This window comes from Diadema antillarum, unplaced genomic scaffold (genome assembly GCF_040938485.1).
Source record: "Diadema antillarum isolate AM-2024a unplaced genomic scaffold, OU_Dant_1.0 scf00000029, whole genome shotgun sequence".
NCBI classification, from domain to species: Eukaryota; Metazoa; Echinodermata; class Echinoidea; order Diadematoida; family Diadematidae; genus Diadema; species Diadema antillarum.
In genome coordinates, this window is record NW_027270918.1 from 47,290 (window position 1) to 73,282 (window position 25,993).

At 39.8% G+C, this 25,993-nt stretch overlaps 1 protein-coding gene across 1 annotated transcript in view; it reads left to right on the forward strand.

Moving 5' to 3' along the window:
• LOC139738865 (mitogen-activated protein kinase kinase kinase kinase 3-like) overlaps positions 1-25,993 on the forward strand; it is a 134,176-nt gene that overhangs the window by 28,269 nt on the left and 79,914 nt on the right. The window contains exon 4 of the mRNA XM_071649501.1: positions 7,963-8,066. Coding sequence (XP_071505602.1) covers positions 7,963-8,066 — 104 coding nt within the window. The remainder of the gene's footprint in view (positions 1-7,962; positions 8,067-25,993) is intronic.

Genomic DNA, 25,993 nt, shown 5'->3' on the forward strand with positions numbered 1-25,993 from the left:
ATAGAAGTATTGCACAAAAACAAATATGCACTGCAGTTGACCTTTCTCATTGGCAACCAGTGAACTAACTGTGGACTGGTACATTGAATGTGCTGACGGTTATTGATTCAAACCAGATTTTGTACGTATGCTGTAGTTTAATTTGTGTTCATCATCACATTGTGTTGTATATTTACTCATTTACATGCCATTGTCACTTGGGGTTCAGAAATTGCCATGTGGTGTGTGTGCCCACCGAGTACCGGTAGGTGGTACAGTAGATTGTGTGTGGGTGTGCTACTGTAAATGTTCTGTGGTGATTCATGTGTGTGTCATGATGAGACCACGAATAACATTGAGCGTATTCGTGTCAAGATTGTATCAAGGCTAGTCTAGTCATGATTCAGGATGAATGATTAGTAATCAATTTGAAAGTATTTTGTTTACAGTGTCATATAATGTACACTCGACTCGTTTACAGTAGCTTTCCTGCACACTGTGCTCCTACTACTGCTGCCTGTACAGGTCTAGTAATGAGTCTGGAATTAGCCTTGGTTCCAGACTCTTTAAGGATTTCTCTTGGCTCTCACCCTCAATGATACCGATGGTTCATCACTTGTGTTAGCGACTATCAGTCCAGCTTTTGATATGCCTGTATAAACCTGCGAATAGGAATGGACACTGACCGAGATGATGGTTTTTGACAAATTTAAGTTATCTGTTAAATCTATAACTGGATTAAGAATAATTTAATCATTCATATAAGGTAGAGGGGACAGCAACCCATAGCCTGCAAGTGAAGCTAACCTGTGCCATACCATGTCTGTGTGAAGTCGGGGAAAATTAAAAACGGACAGTGATGAGTCATGGTGTAACATCTGAGAGGAACACACCAGCCACCATCCTTGCCAGTCTCCTCGTCCGCCCGTATTTCATCCGTCCATTTTCTCTCTTCACACCTTTCCACATTTTCTCCAGCCAGTGGAAGTGAACTCTGTGCATCGATGAGGAAATGAAAAACCACGCCAGGATGTACTGTGTGGGCATAATTGTAAATTCTTCTCATTTTTGAATAAAAGCTTGGCAAACCAGATTTAGGTCAGACTGGTTATGGCATGGGTTGATCCTGTCGAGATATTGGAGCCTGTGCTGTTTGATTCCGTCAGTACATGAACTATGCATCAGCTACCTGCTTTCACATGTTGGTGGTAGGCCTACACATGTACTTTGACTGAAGGGGTTAACATGACATGTCTGTGCATTATACATTTTATATTATAAAACTCTTGTCCCTCATGTTTCCATCTAATTTGCGTGATCTGTTGGCCGTGGAGGAGATACAGCTGTGTCTCGTGGGTATAAACATTCTTTTTTGTGTGTGTCTTTTTTGCTTGCTACATGTGATGGCAGGACATAGTAAAAAGCTAGGAGTACAACATTAAATGTTGTCTTGAATACTGCTTGGTCTACAATTATCAAATAGAGACTGTAAGACAATTCTCTATGGCATGAGATGCAGCCCTCCATGTATGTAGCAGGTGCATTTCAGTTAATGTGTCTTTTGTGTCACATTACAGTGGTGATATATTACACAGAGCTATCTTTGCATCTCCCTGGGAGTGTTATGCCCTCTAGCTGGGGCACAGTTGATGCGGAATACTGGATGCCTCCAGTATCGATTCATGGTCGGCCGTGAAGGATCATATTATATCTCCTATCTGCTGTGTGGATTGATTTGAAAAAAATGAGAATGTGGGGAGGTTACAGGGGCATGTAGAGGCATTTCTCTCCTGCTGTTATAGGGGTTAGGGTTGGGGGAGGTTAGTGGGTGAAGAAATAGCAGTCCACATTCACATAACATCATGTGATATTTGAGCAAGTGCAAGAAAAAGTATATGCTGATTGTGTATTATCATCACCTTTGTAAACAAAACAAAAATTTGTCATCTTTATGTGGTCAGGATATCACAAATCCTGTGGCAGAGTCATAACAGCTGAGACCAATATGGCCCAATGTAAATTTGAAGATGTAGGCCTATAGAATTCATGATGTTATTGCCATCCTTGTGTGCATGCTGGGATCACCAATCCGTACAGTGCTTTGTTTATGGGTGGGTCTGTGTTGTGCATTGCTTCTGTCAGGGTTTATCAGATGACGACAGTGTGGATATTACAATGTACATGTATGGACATTTCTCTGATGTTTGTCCCGTGCTGGCTGGTTTCATAGTGATATGGCAATGATGGCGTGCTCATTCAGCAATTGCCGAATTGAAATGATAATGCATGTCCCATGTACAATGTAAGGGCTTGATGTCTCAACAAACTGAGCACTCAGAAAAATTGCATTCACATGAAGGAATAGATTAAATTTTCATAGTACAATGTGGCGATGGAATAGATCTAATTGAACCTTATGCCAATAGAGCCAGTCATCTAAAGTTAGGATTGCTGAACATTAAAATTCCCATATAGGCCCTCTGCCAATATGTCCACACCATACTACTAAGTGCTGTAATTGCCATTTTCTCAGTTGCAATGCGTGTTTGTCCTTGTGGTACCAAGGAGGTACTAGGCTAGTAGTACCTCCTTTGTGGTACTAAACACTTGCGATGTACAATGTAGTGATTCCCCGTGGTGTTTTGCACTCAGGGGCTATCATTCTTGTGGGATGCTCTCCTCATTTTGAAGCATTGCATCAAGAGGGTCACAAGCTCAAGTTGACCCCAGCATGTCCTGAAATTGTGAGTTTCGGTGATAAGCATGTTGCAACATGCAGAGTGTGGCATGCTTTAAACAGTTGCATCAACTACAATGTACATGTACTCATTACATTCTTTTATTCTTGAAGAGTTAATATACAGTTGCTTTTAACATACACTTTGTAGGCATAATCTAAAAGGAAATTCTGAACCATTTTATTACCTCACTGCTTTTGTGGCTCGGAGGTAGGATATTAAATAAAATTTTATAATGTTTGCATCAACTCGATTTCTCCGTCTCGACAGTGTATCGGTACTTGGATCTCTCGGTAACCCTTTCATACTGGTATTTCCTGTAGACACACTATAGGCCTATAGCCCTTTTTACACTTGTGTTTCTTAACCCCGTTCTTTCTCTGACCCAGGACTATCGTTAGTCCTGTACCAATTTTTTCAGCTTTTTACACTCGCCAATAAATCCCGTACTAAGCTCTTGTCCTGGGCTAAGGAGAAAATTGACCTTTTTACACTTGTATTTCTTAGCCCCGTACTTTCCAAACCACATGAATATTCATGATTACGCTGTGTACTGCACACGTACACGCACACACCGGCAACACTTGATTACCCTCGTTTCTGATTGGTCAGTGGGGGGTCGGACTTTGTCTCCGTCGCTTAGCCCTGGATTATTTTTTCGTTCTGTTTACACTCGCTTGCTTGGCACCGCAATTGCGGGGTTAGCACCCCTGCTTTTTTGCGGGGCCAGATAGTACGGGATTATCGGTGGGGCTAGCCCACTTTGGCAAAAACGAGTATAAACAGAAAGTGGGCTAAGGCCCCCTCCCCCCCCCCCCCCTTAGCCCCACCGTTGGTACGGGACTAAGCAAAAATTTGCAAGTGTAAAAAGCCCTTATGTGTATTTGGAATTACCAATGAATATTCTCTGTTGGCCTTTTGTGAACCAAGCTCGTGATATTTGTGAAGGTTAAGATTTTATGTGCCAAAGCATTTACATGTTTTATGATGCTTGCTTGATACTTGAAGCTATAAATGCCTGAATGTGCATACTTAATGTATTTGCATGAAAGTTTACAGGGCTGCCAACACTGGAAACTAGTTGAGAGTGAGACTCCCATAGGCCAATGCTACAATTTAGGAGTCAAAATGAGTGAGATCAATAGAAATGCATGCAAATGAAATAAAGTTTTAGAGTGAGAAAGGACCAAAATGCGTGAGTCTCACTCTCAATGCGTGAGAGTTGGCAGCCCTGAGTTTACATTGTGACTGTGACCTTTGTCAAGTTCATGTAGTGCCTGTGTTCACACGAGAAGTTCTAGACCTTGCTCTTGTAAAAGGCAAATTATTGTCAAACTGTTTTGTGTTATAGATACTCAACAGTGGTGGCGCTATTCGAGATTTTATCATTTTTATGGAATATTCACTAGTGTTTTGTCTGAGTGCTATCAGGATGTGAATGCTTTCAGGGCCAAGTATTTTCATCTGGTGCACCTGCATGAAGCTGATGCATGCTCCTCGGTCTAAGAAGGGAGTGCAGGTCTAGTCGCAGTTGTTGGTTCCCCGTCCGTGATCGATCCCTATTCTCACGTTACTGCGCGAGAGTGTTATTGGAATTACCATATCCCGCAATTCCGGCCGGATAGGTTTCCGTCGACTTATGTCCGTCCGTCTATTGCTGCAGTCACAGAAGCATTCGCAGGGAGTTTATGTCAGACAACCCTCGGGCAATTTTGATTTCAGCTCGAAAGTGTCCTGCAGAAAGGACCTTTTATACTGTGGAGAGAGAGAGAGACTGAGACTTTAATGTAATTTGAGTGAGCCTTTTTTTCCTCCCCTCGCATTGCTGCAAATGTATGTGCTGGCTTGAGTTGCAGAAGAAGAGTGCAATAGCCAGTGGAGAACCAAATGCACTTCTACCTACCATCAAAGTTTCCTTCTGCAATGGGTTTTTTGTTTTGATTAATTCACAGTTAATGTACATTTTTATTGTGCCAGGGAGCCAATTGTTTTTTTTTTCTACATTTATTTACCTTTTATTGTTTGGTTTTTACTGGGTAAACAGTTGGTTCGATATGAGGCCTTATGTTTAGTCCCAACATGTTTACATACATTAGTTGAGCTTGTTGAGCTTATGCTGGTATGTACAACTGAATGAACAGTGAATCATTGAGAACTGACAGTTGATGTGGGTCAATGTTTTGCCCATCTAAGAGGACTGCATTTTCACTCCAGTTATCAAATGCTATAGGAGATGACAGTTTTTGGTCAAAGCCAGTCAATTTTAAAAAAATATCTACCGATAGCCCCCCCCCCCCAAAAAAAAAAAAAAAAAAAAAAGAAAAGAAAAAGATATCAAATGTAATGTCCGTATGGCATCACAAAATTAGTGTTCTTGATCGGCAGGGGAGAAAAAAAAAAAGATAACAGATAGCTGTCACTGAAATATGTATTATTTCAGTGCTCTGTGTGAGATGCGAGGTAAAAGAATGGAGATCTACATGTAAGTGGGATAGTCTTTGTGAGACATTGGGATGGAGTGTGGAACCGTTTCTCATTGTGTGAAATGATCTATAAACAGGTTTCAGGAAGGGTTTTGGTCATAAATTCATGACACTTCCCATTAAGCCTTATAAATGTGCTCGTTCCTATGCTCAGTATCAACAAATTGGTGTACTTTAGCAGTCACTTTAGACTTGCCCAGAACAAATTCTTGTGGAAGCAGTCCATGATATCTATAAGGTAGGCCCTACATGTAAGTTATGGCTATGCCATGGCGCATAAGCTTTTGCACATAATTTCACTAAAACATGTTAATCTCTTTTAGTCTCCATTCCACTACTGTCTTTTCTTTTTTTCTTAATGTGTGCTCATTTTCTGTGGAAATATTGTAGATCTTTCTATAGGGACTATCACCAGTAGGACACTGAAACTTATTCATTGATATCACTGGAGCTTTGCAAAAATGGAAATATCAGCCCGGCTGCGGTGTGGCCTTTGTAGCGAACGCCAGACAAATGTACTATTCAATGTACGTATGCATGCTGTGCATTATTGTTTATGACGTCCATGCATTGAACATACAATATGTGCTCTTTGGAATACGGATCACGTCCCATTCTGGTTACAGATGCACCGCCTGACCGTGCTCGATAGACCAGATAGTGCTCCTTCGCACTGCTTTATGATCTACACGTGCTGCCATTTAATGCATCAAGCCTCGGGGGGAATGTTGCTGCAAAATTTAGCATCTTGTCATTAGATTGGCACCTCTGAGTTGCACTGTATGTCTTACACTAGAGAAAGATTAAAAGGGCTCTGGTTGAATTCATAATCAATCTGCACAAACTATAGAGAGAACTTTACCCCCCCCCCCCCCCCAAAAAAAAAAAAAAAAAGAAAAAAAAAAGATGCCAATTTGAGAATCAGTTATAAATGTAGCATCTGAGAGGATTTTGGCAATTCTGCATTGAAGCAATATATGAACAATAAAGGGTTTGACTGAAAGAGAATATTTGAAAAGTCTGATGACAAAATGAATTAACTCCATTCTTGCTAAGTTGAGATATTAGCCATTAAAGCTGCTCAAAAACAAGAAACAATAAGAAAATATGGGATATTTCAAATCATAACTATAAAGAATATTGCTTGTTATGTTACATGTGAGGTTATTACTGGAATGGTTTTATTTTGCTCTGTCTCGTGATGGAGTTTACTTTAAAATGTTTACAAATGGCACTTGGTCCATTTTGCAACTCTTCCATTTGATCTTACCATATGAAACACTAATAATGAATACTAGAAGTGAAAAAAAAAATCATAATGACTATGTAATAGAAGGCACAACACCAAACCACAGATATGTAGTATGTGGTTTTTAGGGCTTAATGGATTGCAGTGGATGGCTGTTGCTATAGTATGCATGTGTCTGCTGAGATTCCACTATCAGATTAAAGTCACATGTGTAAATATCTCAAACTGAAGTCTCTTCTCTGATCACTATATTACAGCTGATGCTAGGTACATCACATTGACAGTGAAATATAGTCCACTCCCAATATAACGAACATGGCTATAATGACATTTCAGATACAGTGAAGTTAAATTCTCGCCCAAAAATTATCAATCATATATCTTTATACACTTTAAGTCTTAGGATATAACGAAAGAAAACTGCCGGTCCCGAGGACTTCCTTATAACAGGAGTTGCCTGTACTGCAGTTTTCCATAATGTGAATACAAACTAATACACCACTACTTACCAACCAAAATACCATGGTATTTAGGGTGGTAATTCAAAACTTTGCATGAAATACGCATGAGATATTTGAGTGTGAATCATGTCACGAAATACCACCGATCGTACAATGGTGAATATCTCATGTGACCTGACACCCTGCATGTCTTTTTTCATTGGAGGTATGGGCATGCACAATGCTTACTAAAAATACCACAATATGTTGTGAATGAGAACCAGTACCAAGTGAATTACCGTGGTATCTATCACTCTGGTATTTCGCCAGTGAAAATGATGCCAACAGATTATTGTGGTGATACCGTGATAATTCAACTGTGAATACACCTACTTACGGCTGAACACATTCTGTTTCCACTTCTTTGAAATACATCCCTTTTCTCCTTTGTGGAAAAAAAAACTCAACACAAACAACAGTTTGTTGTTTACCAAATGTCACCTGCTGTTGTAATGCAGATTGTTCACCTTTGCCAGTCCGTTGGAAGCAAATGTGGTACAGTGGATAAGGACTCTTGACTTTTAAAATAGAGGTCCTTAGTTTGGATCTGGCCAAGTGCTCTGGGCTGGACATTTTTATCTAGAATATCCCTCTTGACCCAAGTGCGTGTAATTTGGGTACCTGGAAACACTGGAGTAATAATTCAATAGCGTGGCTCTTTGGCACCGATAGATCAGTGGCGGCACTGAAGATGCTACTCTGGATGCTGTTTGAAATTAAAAGCTATTTATTTTCGCATACGGATGTTTTCGCAACTGAGGAGGTCACAGACATTTTTCTGGAGACTGTGTTTGACACAGAGGCTGTAGATAGTGCACCTGTCTGTAAATGCAATCAAGATTAGGTGCCCAAATTTTCGCGTGTTGTTAAATTTGCAGCCCAACAGTGATTCGTAAAATTTGTGAAATTTAGATCCATGCAAAAATACAGCTTTCATATTGGTTAAGACCATACAATTGGTATTGTTGTTGATTGCTTTTTTTTTCACTTTTTATTTCTCTCTGTGTAAACAGTGACTGGTCCGCTCGAAGAGAAACAGATTGCGTACGTCTGCCAGCAAACCCTGACAGGACTCGCCTACATGCACTCTCTGGGCAAGATGCATCGAGACATCAAGGTAAAAGAAAGCAACAAATAATGTTCATTCTGTCAGTGGACTTCATTTCTATATCGTTGGCTGAGAACCAGAAGGCAGTTATCACAATTTTAGGGGGTTTTGAATTATTGGTGTCACATTGTAGAGCTCGATCTCTTCTACATTGTAGTGGCAATCTTAAAGGAATTGTATAGTTTTGATTGAGACCTAATTTCAGGTTTCTAACATTTTTTGGTGAGATAATGAGAAACCTCTTATGAAATATGAAAGAGCATGTAATTCTATGAGGAATTCAACGTTTATTTGATGAAAATTGGTTTTGAAATGGCTGAGATATTAAAAAACGAGCGATTCTAATAAAGTATGGGACCCACACTTTATTACGATCGCTTTGTTTTACCTTGTTTTTGGATGTTTCAGTCATTTCAAACCTGATTTTCATCAAATAAACTTTGAATTCCTCTTAAAATGGTATGCTCTGTACTACATCATAAGTGTTTTCTTGGTATCTCGCAAAAAGTTAAAAGCCCAATTCTCATCTCCACCAATACTGTACCATCCCTTTAAATTATTTCATTTTCAGTAAAATGTTGAAAATCAAAACCACAACAGTGCTATTTTACCTGATGTTTGGAATATTGCTTATAAATCTACCCACTTATGATTAATAAACATTTCGTTTCATGAAGATTGTTTCATTTTAATTTACTCTCAAATCTTAGAAGCCAGTAGCGCCCTTCTGGTTCTCAACCAATGATATTAGTACTCTCAATTTGTGCTACTTGGAAAAAATTAAATATCTTATGTATGACACTTGGGGATTCTTTCATATTTTATGAATGACACTTGGGGATTCTTCAAGGCAGAAAGTATAAAGAGAGTTGCTTTCATTGATATTCTACTGTCTCATGCAGAAAAAGATTGTTTATGGTATTGGAGTTTATGAAATGCAAGTGTGGGACTATTCAAAATTGTGCATGGAGATGGTGTGTGAGTGTTTAAGCGTAGACACTTCTACAAAGACAGACGTAAGACATACAGAGCTGATTAGCAAGCCCTTTCAATCTCGCTCAAATTCCACAAATTTAACCATGTGGATGGCATGGGGTGTAGCAATAGTGTGCACGCATCAATTTTGATATATCCTTTCTTATATCCAATACTTAACCTTTTGCTCTTTAAAGGAATGAAAGCACATTGTCAATTTGCAGTTATTCCGTTCTGACTGTATCTTTCAGGCATATATGTAAGTATTGACATTAATATGGGAATGTAATGTGAGCTATATTCATCTTGGAGATTGCCTCCACATTTTAAAGAGCACTTCAGAACATATGTGTAGTGCTCAGTTTTCTCCCATAGTATATAGCGTACAGGACACCATTTGAAATGCTATTCATCACCTAAAATTGCTCATCATATTCGAGTTGGAGAATAATTACCTGTGGATGAATACATGTACAATAGACCAATTCTGTTACGTGAGCACTGCAAAAGTGGAAATTTTCGCAGTGTGGAAATTTTAGCACATACGAGACCAAAACCACAAAAATGGAATATGATTAGCAATTTCAGGTGATGAATAGCATTTCAAATGGTGTCCTGTATGCTACTATGGGAGAAAACTGCTGCACATAAGATAGTTTGTGTAGCAGTGGTATGAAAAATGCATCATAGCAAATTGTGATGCGATACACTGTACCATGAAAATCACCTATCCTGATCCAACTGTTCGTGCTTGTAAAAAAGGAATATGTTGTATGAGATGACTGCAAATCCCAACTCTCCCACACTAGCCTCCAATCCTATACAGCAAGAGATGATGCTCTTGTCAGAATAGAATGAATTAGAATGCGGTGAGACGTTCGAGTGGTTGGCAGGGCGAGGAACTTGTGCGTCGGGATCAAATTCTTGAAAATTCTGGAGAAGGCCCTCGTGGGGTATGTGCAGAATGTTCCCAATCGGCAGCCTCTCCGGGGATGCATAGAAACTACTGTGGCATGCAATCGGAGTATGGAAGAGGATTGGAAGTTCATGGATTGGTTACTATTACCATTCCGTGCCCTTGGTTTACTGCGTAGGTCGGTGTTGGGTTTCAGGTTTTCCTGTGCATTTTGTTTTGTTTAAAAATATCTTTTACCAGCAAAAATTGGAGGTTGTTTTGTCATAGTAGAGTGTAATTGTCTTGGCAGAAGGCATCAGTTTCAAGCGTACAGGGGTATGTACAGCAATAGTTACAGTAAAATAGAGAAAATGCTCACATGAAATTGTAGAACAAATTTCCAGGGCAAATATTAACTGCATCTTCATACAATATTTACAGTTGGCAAAATTCAGTCCTTCAGTGCACACACCAGAGAATAGGTGCATCTATTGCCGCAAAGATAGAGGGGGAGAAAAAAAAAATCCCACCAGCCAAATGCCAAGAGGTCTGACCTCTGTTTCCAAGTAAACACCGCTTCATAACTGGATTCTTTTGGGCAAAATTTCTTTCTGCACCTGCGTTTATTTATCATGCAGAATTTTGGTGGGGAAAGAAAATCAAGATCTCAGTCTCTGACAACGGCCACAATTTAATGATGTCATAAGAAATGCAGAGCATCAGAGGCTCGCACCACATTCAAGCAATGAATATACCGTGCATTTACCCATTGTTCGTATGTATAGTATTCGGTTTGTAGATGAGGAGATAATAATTATGTAACCTGTGCAATTCAAACCTCATTTATGGACCATCACAGCTAATGTGATAAAGGGGAAGAAAAAAAATCATGCTCTTGAGCTCACATTATCCAGCAAGAACTACCGATGATTATTCAAAATCATTTTAGATTATTGAGGAAGAAGCAGCACAGTGCACTGACGTGACAGTAATTTTATTAGATCAGAAATCTTGGTGAATATCCATTGCGGAAGGGCTCCTTCATTGATACCAGTGATTAATACTTGTACCTGCCAACTGTTCATACTTAATAGTAGGAACATTTGTGTCTTGTGATAAGGAGCTCTGATCAGCCTTGTGTTTCTATGGTTATGAACATCCATCAAAAGTGAAAAATTAGAGTTTGATGAAAGTTTATATGGATCACACACATTTTTTTTTTTTTGATTGATCAGACTGTCATTTCTTCATATATGTTGGACTTCAAAGTTGGCAGGTATGCCATCAACATGTAAACTATATATTATGCAGGGCTCCACACTAACTTTTTTTTTTTGGTGGCCCGATGGGGCCACCAAAATCATCAATTTCAAATTTTTGGTGGCCAGAGAGAAAAATTTTGTGGCCTGAAAAAAAACAATAAAAAACATTAAAGTCCTGTTGTTTTTTTTGAACGAGTCACACACTCACTGCATGCATTTATACATTTCCGACACAAAAAGTTACGAGTTTATTGACATAGGCCCCTACTTTTCAAAAATTTTGGTGGCCCGAGGCGGGCCACCAAATTTGAACTTTTTTGAAATTTGGTGGCCCGACTTTCATTTTTGGTGGCCCCGGGCCGCGGGGCCACTGTTAGTGTCAAGCCCTGTATTATGTCTTTCACTTCAGTGAAACATCATTTTGTCGTTCACTTTAGTGAACATCAGCAATAAAGTCCTTCAGATCTAAGTTGACATTTTATCAGTCCTTTGGTATGCACTCTCAGGGAAACAGACACACTTGCAAATATATTGTGATTGAGGGAGACAAAATATGACTACGATAAAACATGAGCCCAATATCTACAGGTCTTGACCCTCCTTTCCAAGTAAGCCTCATCGCATAAATGCTCTTGCCCTAGACTAATTTTTGGTGCTGCACAAATAACAGTATTGGCTCCCAAATGAGAATTTACATCCTAAATCAATACTCAATCCTTATAAACAATTTATATGTGAAATAGAGATTGCACAAGTGTAGACAGCCTGACATTATATTAGAAATGAGTGCACTACTTGTTTTAAGCTAATAATGTTATCTTCTTGGTAACGTGTGCTATTCAAGTCGGTCTGACGGAAGAGACTAAGTGATTTAGCTCGAAGACCAGATTTGCAGACAGAAAAGCAGCTTGCGCTGTGACATCTGCCAAGCGCGGAGTGCTCTGCCATCGAGGACAGATTCTATAGGTTGATCGAGGCCGCTTTAATTACTGGCCTGTGCACATAATCAAGGGGGTAGAGCTTACAAGAACTTACTTAGGGCTGTCTTGCATTGTGTATGTATTAATTGGCCTATGTGTAGTAGTAGCTGGCTGGGCGCATGCATAAGTAAAGTGCGTGGTGGTGACAAAATGCTCATGCAAGATGTTGCCGAGGTCAGTGTGGAATACAGTCTATGTTTACTACATTGGGAGTTTGTTGAAATCATATTTGCACAATCTAGCAGTCTATGTTTATAATTTGTGGTGTAAATTTTGTGTAAATTTTGTGTAAATTTCGCTTCAGTTGGGATAGTACAGATATTGTAGATTACATAGAAGGAAACCTAACTATTATGTAGGGCTTCTCCATTAGTAGTTACAATGTTACATAATCTACAATATAAATATTTTAAAAATAGAACCAAGAACACCCACTGCAGAAATCTTATTACAGAATGGAGACATCATAAAAATAAATTCAGCATTTTACTGAAGTAATGATGTTGTCCAAAGCCTATTCGCATACACCTCATAAATCAGTTTTCAAATGTCAATTTTTGCAATTTCATGAAGAAAAAAACAACAACAATCCTTGTGCAATCACAAACTATTGCAATATGCATCATTATGCAAAAAAAAATCAGTCCATCTTGATTTATCATTTTTTAAAATCCCAAGCAGTAATTTACATTGCACACTGTGAGTGATGACACATAAAAGCAAAACAGATTCTTTCTTTTTTTTCCACCTGTGGTTCAACTTGCTGCTTCAAAGCCCAGTTAAGGGTGCTCGAGTTCATGCTCCATGCTGTACAGAGATAAAAGTGCTTCACGTACAGCCAAGTGTGAATTTCAGCGAGTAAAATTGTTTTTTTTTTTGTGTGTGTGTTTTTTTTTTTGGTGACACGATCCAAGATTAAGCCCAATAACTCCTGTATGTGAATGGGCCTTTCCTTGGATCTGACGATATCCTTGCCGTCATAAATCAGTAGGTATGTAAACCCCTTTGAAGTCAAGATCTTAATTAACAGCCATTAATAGATTTATGATTCCATGTAATCTTCAGGGGGGGGGGTGGTAATGAGCATTGGGTGCTATAAAGCAATTCACAAAAAGGAAATAGATCGATAAGTGAATCATCGTTCGGTGTTTGAGACAGTTGTAATGTTAGTACAGTTGATTGACAAATATTCAATCGATTCATTGATGCAAAGTCAAGTTTAATTTTTAGATTTGATCATTGAGATAAAATGTCCTCCACTGTTGTTTCTATCCTTTTTGCAAATTGTCTAAACATGAATACTCAAAGCTGGGCTATGTGTGTTCATGACTAACAGTATTGTTCAAGGTCAAAATCAGTGATGAATACAAGCAACAACAATGGCAACAACAACAGCAACTACAACAATAAACACTCAGATCATATTTCATCTCCAAAACAGTGGGACTCATAAGTGATTAATGTGTTTCAATGAAATTAATAAAGAATGTTAATGGCATGAACAGTTGGGTTCAAGATAATTCTCTTGCCATTTTTGTTGAACTTGCACAGTTGTATGTGAATGTCTTCTTATCTATGTGCCCACTCACTTTATAATGATGGCGGCAAGTCTAGAAGAAAACATTGTGGGACACAAATTGGCGTGTTGCCACAGAAATGGGTGGAATGTCGCTAGCAATGTGAGTTTGATGCTGACGCCGACAGCCCGTTTGCCCATGACGTTCACCAGTTCGCCAGTTTGCGGTGAGGGTCAATTTCATGAGTGCGTGTGAGTCAGTTTGCTACGTGGTGGATGGAAACACGTAATGGATGCATTGATGCGAATAAGTGGATCAGTGGGAACCCGTGCACACTACGTTGAGTACAAAATTAGTTTGTATGGAGTAAGGTAATAACCCCGGACACCTGACCGCTGTACAATGTACACTGATGTAGGGAGAGCATCGTATCACCCGATTGTTTTACAACGTGGACTTTATGCATTCTCTCTCCTTCTCTCACTTCTTGTCTTTTCCCTCTTTCTTTCTCTTCCATCTCTTATCTTTTTATAAATGTTCAAAGTAATTAATCACTGCTTTCACTGTATTGTGTCTGTATAAGGATTTTGACAGTGTTGCTAATGTTAGCATTACCGCAGCAGAACTCTGCATAGAGGTTAAAGGTCCTGTTTACCTTTGGGAGCAGTGATTTATAAAATGTTTAAGATATCACATTTGATGCATATGTGTAGGTCTGTTGTATCACAAAACATCCTACCATATAAAAATTTCACAATTTTTAGTCTGGAAACATTTTTATTATAACTATTTTTCATATTTTGTGCATTTAACAATGCTTAACAGCAATTATATTGATTCAAATTTTTACAGTGGTTGTTTCTATCCCTAACTCACATTTTAGAACTATTTCAAAGCACTACAAATGTACCTAATGCTGGGTTTTTGTTTCATCTGCATATGGTAAAATATGCTTTTAATCTTTTTTTTTTTTTTGTATGTTGCAGTAAAATGGGAACATCAAGATTGATTAATATATTATACTGACTGAAAGTAGAGACATTTTGGATTGATTTTTGATTGCCATAATTGTTATGTCTGACTTCTTGATTCCTCTACAATGCTCCAAGTGGCAGTTTTAGATAAATTTGAGTTAAAGTGTTATGGGATAGAAAGTGATGAATTAAATGGGTTTTGTTATGTCTTGTTTTTTGTTGTTGTTGGTTTTTTTTTTGAAATCCAGTACTGTGCTAGTCAACATTAATGTTTTGTATGTATTGACTAGGTCAACATAAATGAACAGTATACACATACTGTTTATATACTGCAGGTCACCGAGGTGTATACATATAAAAAGACATCCATGGGTCTATACACAAACAGACAAGAAGCTTGGGGTAGTAAGATGTACATTGTATGCGACTAAAACCAGCCTAACACTGCTGATCTCTCTAATGAATTCTCATTATGCATTTCTGTCACCCATGTTCATGGTTTCAAAACATCGGAACAAAAGAGTGTAATAAACTCAGGTATGGGAAACCTTCATTGTCAGCTTATGATATAGGAGACACATCATGGGTACATTTTCTCGGAGTGTGTAAGCAGGATGTGACCTAATAACAAATCAGGACGATTTTTGGCCTTAAAATCGACTGGCTATTACTGCACAGAGACAGCTGTTTTGAGGGTAGGCGGAAGATAAGGCAGTGCATGTGGCGCAAAAAGCTCGCACCTCTTTTGCAGAGCTCCCACGCATGCATTGAGTACATTCTTGGAGCACGCATATCTGTCTTGGCTTGTACCGTTCCGACTCTCCATGGGCAACTGTGTACAACGTATAGTCCTATGAAGAAATTGCACATCTGTCCGTCAACTGCTCTTTCTTTCAGAGGAGAATGAGGTTCGGTCCATTTTGCCCTTGAAAATTTGCATGCAGATGACACAATAGACAGAACAACATACAGCATATTTGATTAAATGCCATACGGGGACTAGTGTGGCAGTTCATGTAATTACGTTTTGTAATTCCGCATATTGGTAATTTGGTGCATAAATTTTGTAATTTTTATTATTAGTTTTTGGGGAATGCCCCCCTACTGCCCCCTACAGTACAAACATTGCTTCTTTAATATCCTTCCCATTTCCAGCATTTTTACACATACTTATAGAATTTTTTTACCTTCCTTACCAATGACATAGATAAATGTTGTTTATTATACATGTAAAATCTAATGTTGGTACTGGTACATCTACCTTTTTTTCTGTAAAACTTTAGATGTGTATGTTTCTGGTAGAGATTGAAAAAAATATGAATACATGTATGACTGAATGTTAGGAGGTCGAGTTGAGCAATGAGGTTGAAAGGTGTAAGTTGCTGCACCTTTGTGGAAAAGAGAAAGGGAATTATCGCGGTGGAGCTTCCTGAAATAGAGAGTCAGCTTGTTATCAAATTGGTCAAGGTCTCTGATTGCTTTTTTCTTTTTGGTAAAAATTTGGGAAATGCTAGCCTAACGAGCAACATTCATATGCCAGTCTGCCAACCTGGAAGAGTCAATCAGTATCATTAATTCTATGTTTAGCACTTAATTTGTGTGTCTGTAGATCTGTGATAGAAGACAAGGCTTGCATGTAGTATTCTTGATAGTCCATTTATGGGAATGCTGGACGGGTGTGGTATGTGTGCTGCATGCTGTGTATCTGGGTGGACATTTACTACATGGGACCAACAATTAGTGATCCAGCTCATTGACTGAATTTGCTTTAATATTGCAAGTCACCCCCCCCCCCCCCCACATAATATTGTTGATTGTAATCACCCTGCTCATCTAGATTTGTTTTCACCGTCATGGCGTATGGACCTAAAGTCAAATTGGCTAGACATTATTGTTTGCATATTTTGATATCATTAAAGGGATAGTACAGTATTGGTGGAGATGAGAATTGGGCTTATAACTTTTTGGGAGATACCAAGAAAACACTTATGATATATTACAGAGCATACCATTTTAAGAGGAATTCAAAGTTTATTTAATGAAAATCGGGTTTGGAATGAATGAAACATCCAAAAACAAGGTAAAACAAAGCGATCGTAATAAAGTATGGGTCCCACACTTTATCAGAATGGCTCTTTTTTGGATATCTCAGCCATTTCAAAACCAATTTTCATCAAATAAACATTGAATTCCTCATAGAATTACATGCTCTTTCATATTTCATAAGAGGTTTCTCATTATCTCACCAAAAAATGTTAGAAACCTGAAATTAGGTCTCAACCAAAACTGTACGATCCCTTTAACAGGAAGTATGAATATGTTTGTATAATTTGGGGGGGGGGGAGGGAGGACTTGAAGAGAATGACAATGTTCGATTAGTAGCTGAGGATGGGTATTTTAGGCGCTATCATTATTGACATTTTAATTGTCATTATTTCAAAATGCTCAATAACAACGTTTAGTGGAAGGAGACTATTTATGAGGACGTAACATAGGGGCGGTTACCTAAACACTTTTACAATCTAATAAACATGTTGTCATGGATGTGATTACTATGGTAGTGTAATATAACCGGATTTCTCCAGTTACTGTGGGATCTTTATTGGGTATGTTCGCGGACACCTCACTCAGACTCACAACGATCACATCATATCGCATCATCACGTAGAGAAAGCATCAATAATTCACCGAGAAGACAATCGAAGTGCGATGAAGAAGAACTTTATTACCGTACTCGCCAATCCGGCTACCCGTCAGGACCGGTCGCCTGACACGATGCACCACTGTATCGCCGCACGAATGGCCGATACACACAGCGTTACAAGACTTTAGTGTACAATACACTACAAAACCACGGGGGGACTCCGCGGACACGTCCGCCCCCGACGAGCGTCAGCTCACCACTCCTCGCTCCTTCTACCCGAGCGAGAGTATAACCACGTGCGACCCGTGACCCCCATCGAAACTCGTACGGTCATGGGGTCACCGCACGCCCCCTACGTCCTACCCAGACGTACCAGAGCCAGCAACTTCAGTGCTATAAACTCATTTCATTACAGTAGGAATGGGGCAAAACAGCATTTATACGGGTTGTTTTAAATTACATGCAAACACACACACACACACACACGCAAAGTTACATGAAAACACTTACAATTTTCCAGAAAGTAGAACTGTGTCTTTATGCAGTCTGTTTACAAAGGTTGTCATTGTTTTCTCTGTTTTGGTCTGTGCTAGACAAAGCTCATTGTTTGTGAAGTGAAACATTGCCATATTCTCTGTTTGAGAAGAAAAAAAGACACTGAAAGAAATTAAAAACAGTAGCAGAGGGCAGATCAACCACGTACTGCACTAACACCATGCAAATTGTCACACAGGCCGTAGTGTCAACACGGGACTGCCAATGGTTGGGACTAGGGTGTGTGGGTATTAGGAAGTTGTGAAGGAGTGAACAGTTGATGGGAAGGGGGAAAGGAGAGGGAGGGGTATAAAAGGTCAGTGCTTTCCCCGTCTCTGACACTCGCCCACCCTCGCTTTCAGAAGCTAGGTAGGACGGAGTGCTAACATGACTTTTACCAAGCCAGGAACATGGCAAATTTGATGCATGTGTGTGCCTGGGTGAAATACAGCAAACCATTGATTAGATATAGAATTAAGTGGCTGAGTTAGCATGCAAAGCCACATGAATTGAGAAGCTATTTTTTTTTAAACACTCACAAAATGCAATGAAAATATTTGAAACTTTAATAGTACTTTGAAGAAAGTATGGTTATTCAGTATATGCTGCTTTCTTTTTTTTTTTTCTTTTTTTTTTTTTGAATGCAGTGCTATATTTTGAGTTTTTCAATATGTCGCCGATGCTAATCTCAAAATGGCATACTTATTCCTGCCTGGCACATGAATCTTTCTCATGTAACTTTAGGGTCATGGCTGGGTAGGAAGTGTAACATCGATTTATCGAGGTAGACTTCACATTGTAATATTGTTGTGATGTACAAAATTATACTTTGGGCTTCAAATGGAAACTTCAGAAATTTAATTAGAATATTATGGTCACTGCAAGTAGAATATTTTTACAGATGAATGGAAATGATACCAACTTTACATGTTTTGAATGCAGCTATGCTATTTTCCTGGACATCAACTACAAGTGTATACGTTGGTATATCTTGGTTGTTTAGCTTCTATAGCTTGTATAATTTGTTTCCTTTTCCTCACACACACACACACACACACACACAACAACAACAACAACAACAACAACAAAAGGCAGAATATGTTTTGTATAGAATTGGTGTCAATAAGTCAATGTGCTCTATTTGGTTGAATATATGTGAGAATATGACATTCCCAGATGAAGGGTAGCAATTTATGCTTTTACAGCATGAAATAAGTAATAATTCACTTTCCAAACAACTGAGGTAAGTAGCATTTGATGTCAGGTGCCATCAGAGTTCTGTGTCGAAGTGTCTCTGGAAAAGGCATATTGACTGCCAAGATTGATCACTTACAATTGATATTCACAGGGAGATCATAGCACTAGATGTTTGTCCAATGTTGCTGCCAGCTTCCCCAATCTGGTGAGTTTTCACTGCGTTCATGCACTGTAGATTCTTCTGCAGGGCGTATCCAAGCATTCCCCTTCGATTGCCAGAGTCTGCTGGGTTTATGGTACAAGTAGATATCATATACATTGTATGTAGCTTTGTCTAGTGCTGTGTACATTACACACGTCTGCAGTGATCAGTGTTCACCAAACTCCACGGCGCTCATGTGTGGTGAAATGTTTGAGGAACCATGTAAAACGCATTTATCAAGCACCTTGCAATGTGTAAGCGCAGTTTGATGGGGCCACATGTGTCTTATGGGAAGAATGAAACACAGTGTGTCAAGTGTGTAGGGTATTTTGTGTGTATGTGTGTGTGTGTGTGTGTGTGCGCGTGCTTCTTTTTTTCCCCTCATGGCCCTCTGGTGACTAACGATGACATCAACCCCAACTTGCATTCTGGTTCAAGGGTAAACTATCCCAAGGTTAGTTCATTGACTAGTAGGTGAGCAGTGAAAGCAAAGCTCTTCTTCGACACACTCAAGTTTGCATCGTGAAACTGTCATGCCATCGGTCTCGGCTGTCAAGTCAGCTCATGAGTTACCTACACAAAAGAGCAGTTGTCACATCATCCGATCATGAGTGCGTTTCTGTACCGCCATTCTCTTGCACAGTCTAATCCGACATCGTACAAATTGGTTTTGATTGTGCCTGGTTTAGAATATTACAATGGTTGCACCACATGCTTGGTGGAAGAACGTATTCAACGGCTTTGTCAAGATTACAGTATGATTCACTATCAGGGTTTTGATGCAAGGAGTTATTGCCTACACTTGATGGCTATTAGAATTATTCACAAGTTGTGAATAAATCATCATAGTGAAAAAGTATTTCACTATGATTAGCCAAGGAAGTGACAAGCATTAAGGATAGAAATTGCTTGCAACGTTAGGAAAATAAAGTGTAGATCGTGCTAAACTGAAAAATGTGATAACTTGATCATATCGGGCTCTAAGGCATATCTAATTTTTTTCCTCCTTGCGCCTATGAATGACTGCCATTTTTTTTTTGTCCTGATTGCATACATGCGTCTGCAACTGCTATGTTCATTTTGTAATCCGATGCATAATAAGGCTACTTAAACAATTTTTATACACAAAGCCAAGCTGAATATCACCAAATCTGTGCGCTGAAACTATCATGCAAAGCCTTATTCAAAACAATCAATATTGTTGGATGGATGGTTATATGGCTAACACATGAGACAAGTATCAACTTTTGTTTCCTTTTTTTTGGGGGGGGTGGGGAGGGGAGAAGTATTTTACCAAGGTGGAATCAAGATGGGTGGCTGGTGAAATGAGATGGAACTGGTAATGTGAATGAGCGTGTTTCTACTGAGAGCACCTCGCATCCCTGGCATCGCCACGAATTTTGTCCAACGCAGCACCTCGTATTTTATGACCACTCGAGCTGTTTCTACTGAGCGATAAAATACGAGGTGATGCAAAGGTGACGTGCAAATGCGGCGATTCCGGAAGTAAGGTATTTTTAAGTCACAGATTTGGGTCATGCGCGCACTGCCTGTTACACGATCCGAACCCTGCCTGCTTTGCTACAACTGCGTCGGCTATTTTTTGATTAGCCATTTCTCTTCGTCTTCCCATCCAATATACCCCGAACTAACATACTGGTATCCTGCCACTGACTGATGAGAAATCTTTGGAGATCGAGGGTCCAGTTGAGATTTTCTCAAGGCTGCGACATACTAATGTGGTACTCTCGCGATTCGAGACAATATAAAATGAAATAACGCGGTGTAAAATCAAGTAAGTGATGAGGACTTAGTAATGCAGTAAGTTAGGTTGTTAATCACGCAAGCAATAGGCGATGAATGCCACAATTCACATGTAACGTAACGTATAGGGCCTATAACACATACACAAGCGAGTTGGTACCAACAAAGCATGATGCGAACACGGTCGCTGTGTATACACACGTATTTTGTACACATGTGTGCGATGAACCGATTGAAAAGCGCGGGGAGAAATTCTAGACGTCCGATACACCACGAATTTCGCTACCCGGTGTGTTTCTACTGAGAATCGTCCTTCGCGTCACCACGCATCGACCACCTCAATAGATGGACGACGGAGCACCTCGCATCAGCCGGCATCGGCCACTACCAGATCTGTTTCTACTGAGGAAAAATTCGAGGTGTCACCACGCATCGGCCGGTATCGGCCGGCATCGGCCGGTATCACCACACATCGGCTGGCATCACCTCGAATTTTCGTCGCTCAGTAGAAACACGCTCAATGTCGTGGAGTGTTTTAGCGTTCATCCACTGCTGGATGCGGCGGGTCGTGTGCCTCTTGCACCTCATCAAGCTGACTCAGCCCAAGTCATGCTGTCCAGAAATGGCTACCTGCCTTTTCAGTTTTACTGCTCACGTACGTTGCATCTTACTGCTGGCTTTGCTGGGCTTAAAGGGCACGTAGTCTCAGTCCAAGAGTTTTTTTTTTCTGTTTCAATAGTTACTGTAAAAGTGGTTTCTTTCGCGGTGGTTTTATTTTCGCGCTTTTCACGCTTTGAGGTTGAACCGCGAATTTAACATCACGCGAAAATGTTTTGAACTCGTCGGTTGTTACAATGCTATCATTACCGACCGCGAATTTAAACACACGCGAAAAAGTCGGCACCGATGGAAACCGCGAAAGTTTCTGTACGCGAAAGAAACCACTTTTACAGTATTCTGTTTAAAAAATGATGCAGATGGATTTGCCAGTGTGCCTTAAACCGTCACATCTCGAGACAGTCGGCAGCATCATCAGTGTTGAATGCCAAAACAAGTTCTCCAGAAGGATGCATCATTGTATTCAGAAGTCATAATCGGACCACTTATGATTGACAGTCACACTCCAACACTGTTTCGATGCTGCTGAGGTTTACTCGATACCTTTGAAATGTGTCTGTTTACTGATCTGTCCCCGCCACGTGTGCATGCCCTGTTCAAGGATGACCTGGCGGGGGCCCTCAGTAACCAGCACTCAGAGCATTTACGTTGCAAATAAAACAAAAACAAACTAAAACAGAATGGGGGAAAAAATGATGGTTTCAAATAACCATTTATACTTCCAGAAAAGCTAGAATCTTGTCAAGTTTTTTTGTAGGAAATGTGCATCCATTGGAAAAACCAGAATGTTCAGGTTTTTGTCGAGCCCACCGGAGGTGTGGGGAGACTAAGGGATCCGCCTGCGGCTTCTGTCCGTCTGTCGTCCGTCCATGACGCTACAAAAACTTGAATAACTCTCTACTGAGGACTTCAATTTCAATCAAACTTTGAGGGAAGAGTGGTTATACAAAGTTACACATTTAACCAAACATGAAGGTCACCTCAAGGTCAAAGGTCACAGGCAAGAGGTCAATGAACTTTGGGCCCAATGTTAAGTTTTTACGGCACGTTTTGATTATGACTCATAACTTTTGATGTATATGTCCGTTTGTGACCAAACTTGGATGGTAGATGTCCCTTGGGGAGTTGAAGGTCACCACAAGATCAAAGGTCACAGACAGGGGTCAACAAACTTTTAGGGCCCAATGTTAAATTTTTACGGCGTGTTTCGATTATGGCTCATAACTTTTGATCCCTATGTCCGTTTGTGACCAAACTTCGATGGTAGATGTTCCTTGGGGAGTTGAAGGTCACCACAAGGTCAAAGGTCACAGACATGGGTCAACGAACTTTTAGGGCCCAATGTTAAATTTTACGGCACGTTTCGATTATGGCTCATAACTTTTGATCCCTTTGTCCATTTGTGACCAAACTTCGATGGTAAATGTCCCTTGGGGAGTTGAAGATCACCACAAGGTCAAAAGTCATAGGTGGGTCAATGAACTTCCAGGAGTTAGAAAAACATTAATTTCTTCTACGCGAAAGGGCGAGACACAATTTGGCACTTACCTTGTTTGGTTCAGGACCCTGCACACACCCAACTTGCTGAGCACTGTCTTGAGTGGAAACCACTGATCTGTGTGAGTTTTACACAGAGATCAGAGGTGTCGTCAGACGGGCAGTGAGATCCCCTGCGCCGAGGGTTGATATCATGTGACTAAAAACCAGAATAAGCAAAAATTTACACTGGCAAAAAAAAAAAGAAGAAAAGATCAAACTGCCAGGTTTTGAAAAAAACCCAAAAAACCTTCACATTCTGAGGAGGGTTTTTGATTCTATTTTTTTGCCCACGTACAGGTAGCTGTCTAGCAACTGGAATGAAAAAACAAAAACAAAAACAAAAACATGTTTTTTTGGTGGCGGTGTAAATGTCCCTACTGTCATCAAGCAGACTAGGTCTTTAATTTACAGGAGGAATAGTAGGGGGGAGGAGAGGTAGGCTTCGGTGAAAAGAGATCAATTTCTGCGACAGTGGAAGTGATGTCACTCCCCTTGACATTTTCCCTTTCATTTTCGTCAGGGAGGCTGGGAAAGCATGCGATGTACGCACACTACAAGCTATTTCAGGTCTGATGCAGGATGGAGATTTGTGTTTTATTCATGTACCCTAATGCACACTTACTCGCTCAACTTATCCCTTTGCCACTCTCAGTGATAGACAGTCCACTTAGTATTGGCATTCCATTCTGAGCGTATACTGCACATGCACTAGACAAATTCAAACAAAAAGGAATTAGCAATATCAGTCCTCTACAGGGCTACCAGAAACCAAGAGCATCTTGCTACTTATTAACCTGGTGAAGACGAGTCCCGAGTATACTCAGGCAGGTGTCTATGGGAAACGTGTTTTAGCAAAATCAGTTCGTTCTCAATGGGTTAAAGTGTTCATGTACGATTGTACCATTTATGATCACTGAATCTACTTGCGTACTTAGGTTTTACTTGATACATGTATGACCATAATCTCCCCCCCCCCCCAAACCCACTTTACACCAATTTGCCTTGGGCAATTGAAACTCTCTGATTGTCAAACTGTACAAAATAATGGGTGCTTGCTAGAATACCCACTTAGGCAAGTTGAAGAAATTTCCTTCGTAAGGTCCTGTTTTCCCCTCCCTTTCTTATTTAATCCTCTTTAATCATCTGTTCGTTGTGTGGTTACGAAATTATCACCAAAAAAATTAATGCAAATCTGTTTATAACTTTTTAAGTTATTTTGCAAATGCAGACAAACAAACAGACAGACAAACCAATGCTGACAAGGACATAACCTCCATGGCGGAGGTGAAGACTGATACCACAACATACACTGATGGACCCATCTATCTGCTAGTGATGGCCGATCTCACAGTCCATGTATTACGCATAGCACACAGTGTGGTGTAAGTCTCCGTGATATTGGCATGCAGGCATGGCAGTCCATCCCCCGACTGTACTAGAATCCGACAAGGGGTCGAGTCTGGTGACCTGAATACCAGGGCAAAAGACGAGTAAACAATGCAGATATTTGTTCGTCTGCAAATGGAGGATCTTGATGCAGGCTCGGGCGGAAAACAGACTTTACACTGCGTTGATCAAGGAAATTAGAGTGAAACTTCATCCGACTGTGTTCACAGCGGGATTATCTGCCTTTATCCAAGCTGTGGATTTGTTTGACTGTTGAAATCACATTGACAGAGCAAACATAATATAAGAAACCATACGTATCCAAAACGTTGACATTTTTACCACGAGCTAGGGCGGCTTCTCTATTGTCAATAATGTACAAATCCATTCGTTAACACGTGAAAATCAAACTGGTCTGACTTAACACACAAGTTAGAAGTCATGCAGTTATATATCTTGATAGCCTTTGTGGCTACAGTGTCAGGTTTAACACTGTGTATAATGGTTTGACACTGTGTATGGTTTGACACTGTGTATAATGGTTTGACACTGTGTATGTGGTCCTGTCAAACTTCTAATCTTCTGTGTTGACTACAGCACGTGCCACAGACTGGAAGAAAGGCAGTGCATATGGTCACATCATCTCACAGTGTAACTACACAGTGTACACAATATTGACTAATAACAAATTAGGTGGCTCAAGAAACAGTGCTCTTACTTTTATACAATGGTGATGTTCAAACTCTCCCTGCCTATCATGATGCAATACAGCATGATAACTCTTTTACAGTATACTGTGTTCCCCCATAGTGAACACTGCAGGTTGTGTGACTGTCAGTGAGGTCACATTGTAAGCGTGCATTTGTGACAGCGCAAGTGTTTTGAGAATGCAGCGCCCAAGATGTGTCTCGCATTAGCCTTGCTTCAAAGATTCACTTGTTTTTCTTTCCATGTTCACATGTCGCAGTCATCACGTACAGGAAGTTTTTATGGAAGCCAAGTGTTTGTAACATAGTTACCCATTTTGACATGATGGATGGATTGATAACGGCTTAGGACTCTAATTATTCAAAGATAATTACTAATCAAAAGTGAATGCCAGGAAGTTTTTAAAGCATTTTACAACATGGAAAGGAACTTGTTTTATTTGTGAATTTAATCATGATCTGTTCCTAACTGAAATATAACCATGAAAATTGGTTAAATGAGAAGATAATTCTTATGAAATCCTTCTCAGTGAAGATTCTACTCCTAGTATTTTGTGTTTGATAGCTCAGTATCCTATTTCCTGTTATGGTTAATAGTTCTTTGTATCACCAATCTGTTGTCTTCTTTATCATTGTTGTACCATTGCCATACTGTAGTACTGACAGTCCATATCCAGGTGTACATAATAAAATAATTCTTCTTCTTTTTTTTTTTTTTTTAAAAAATGCACAAGTTTTATAG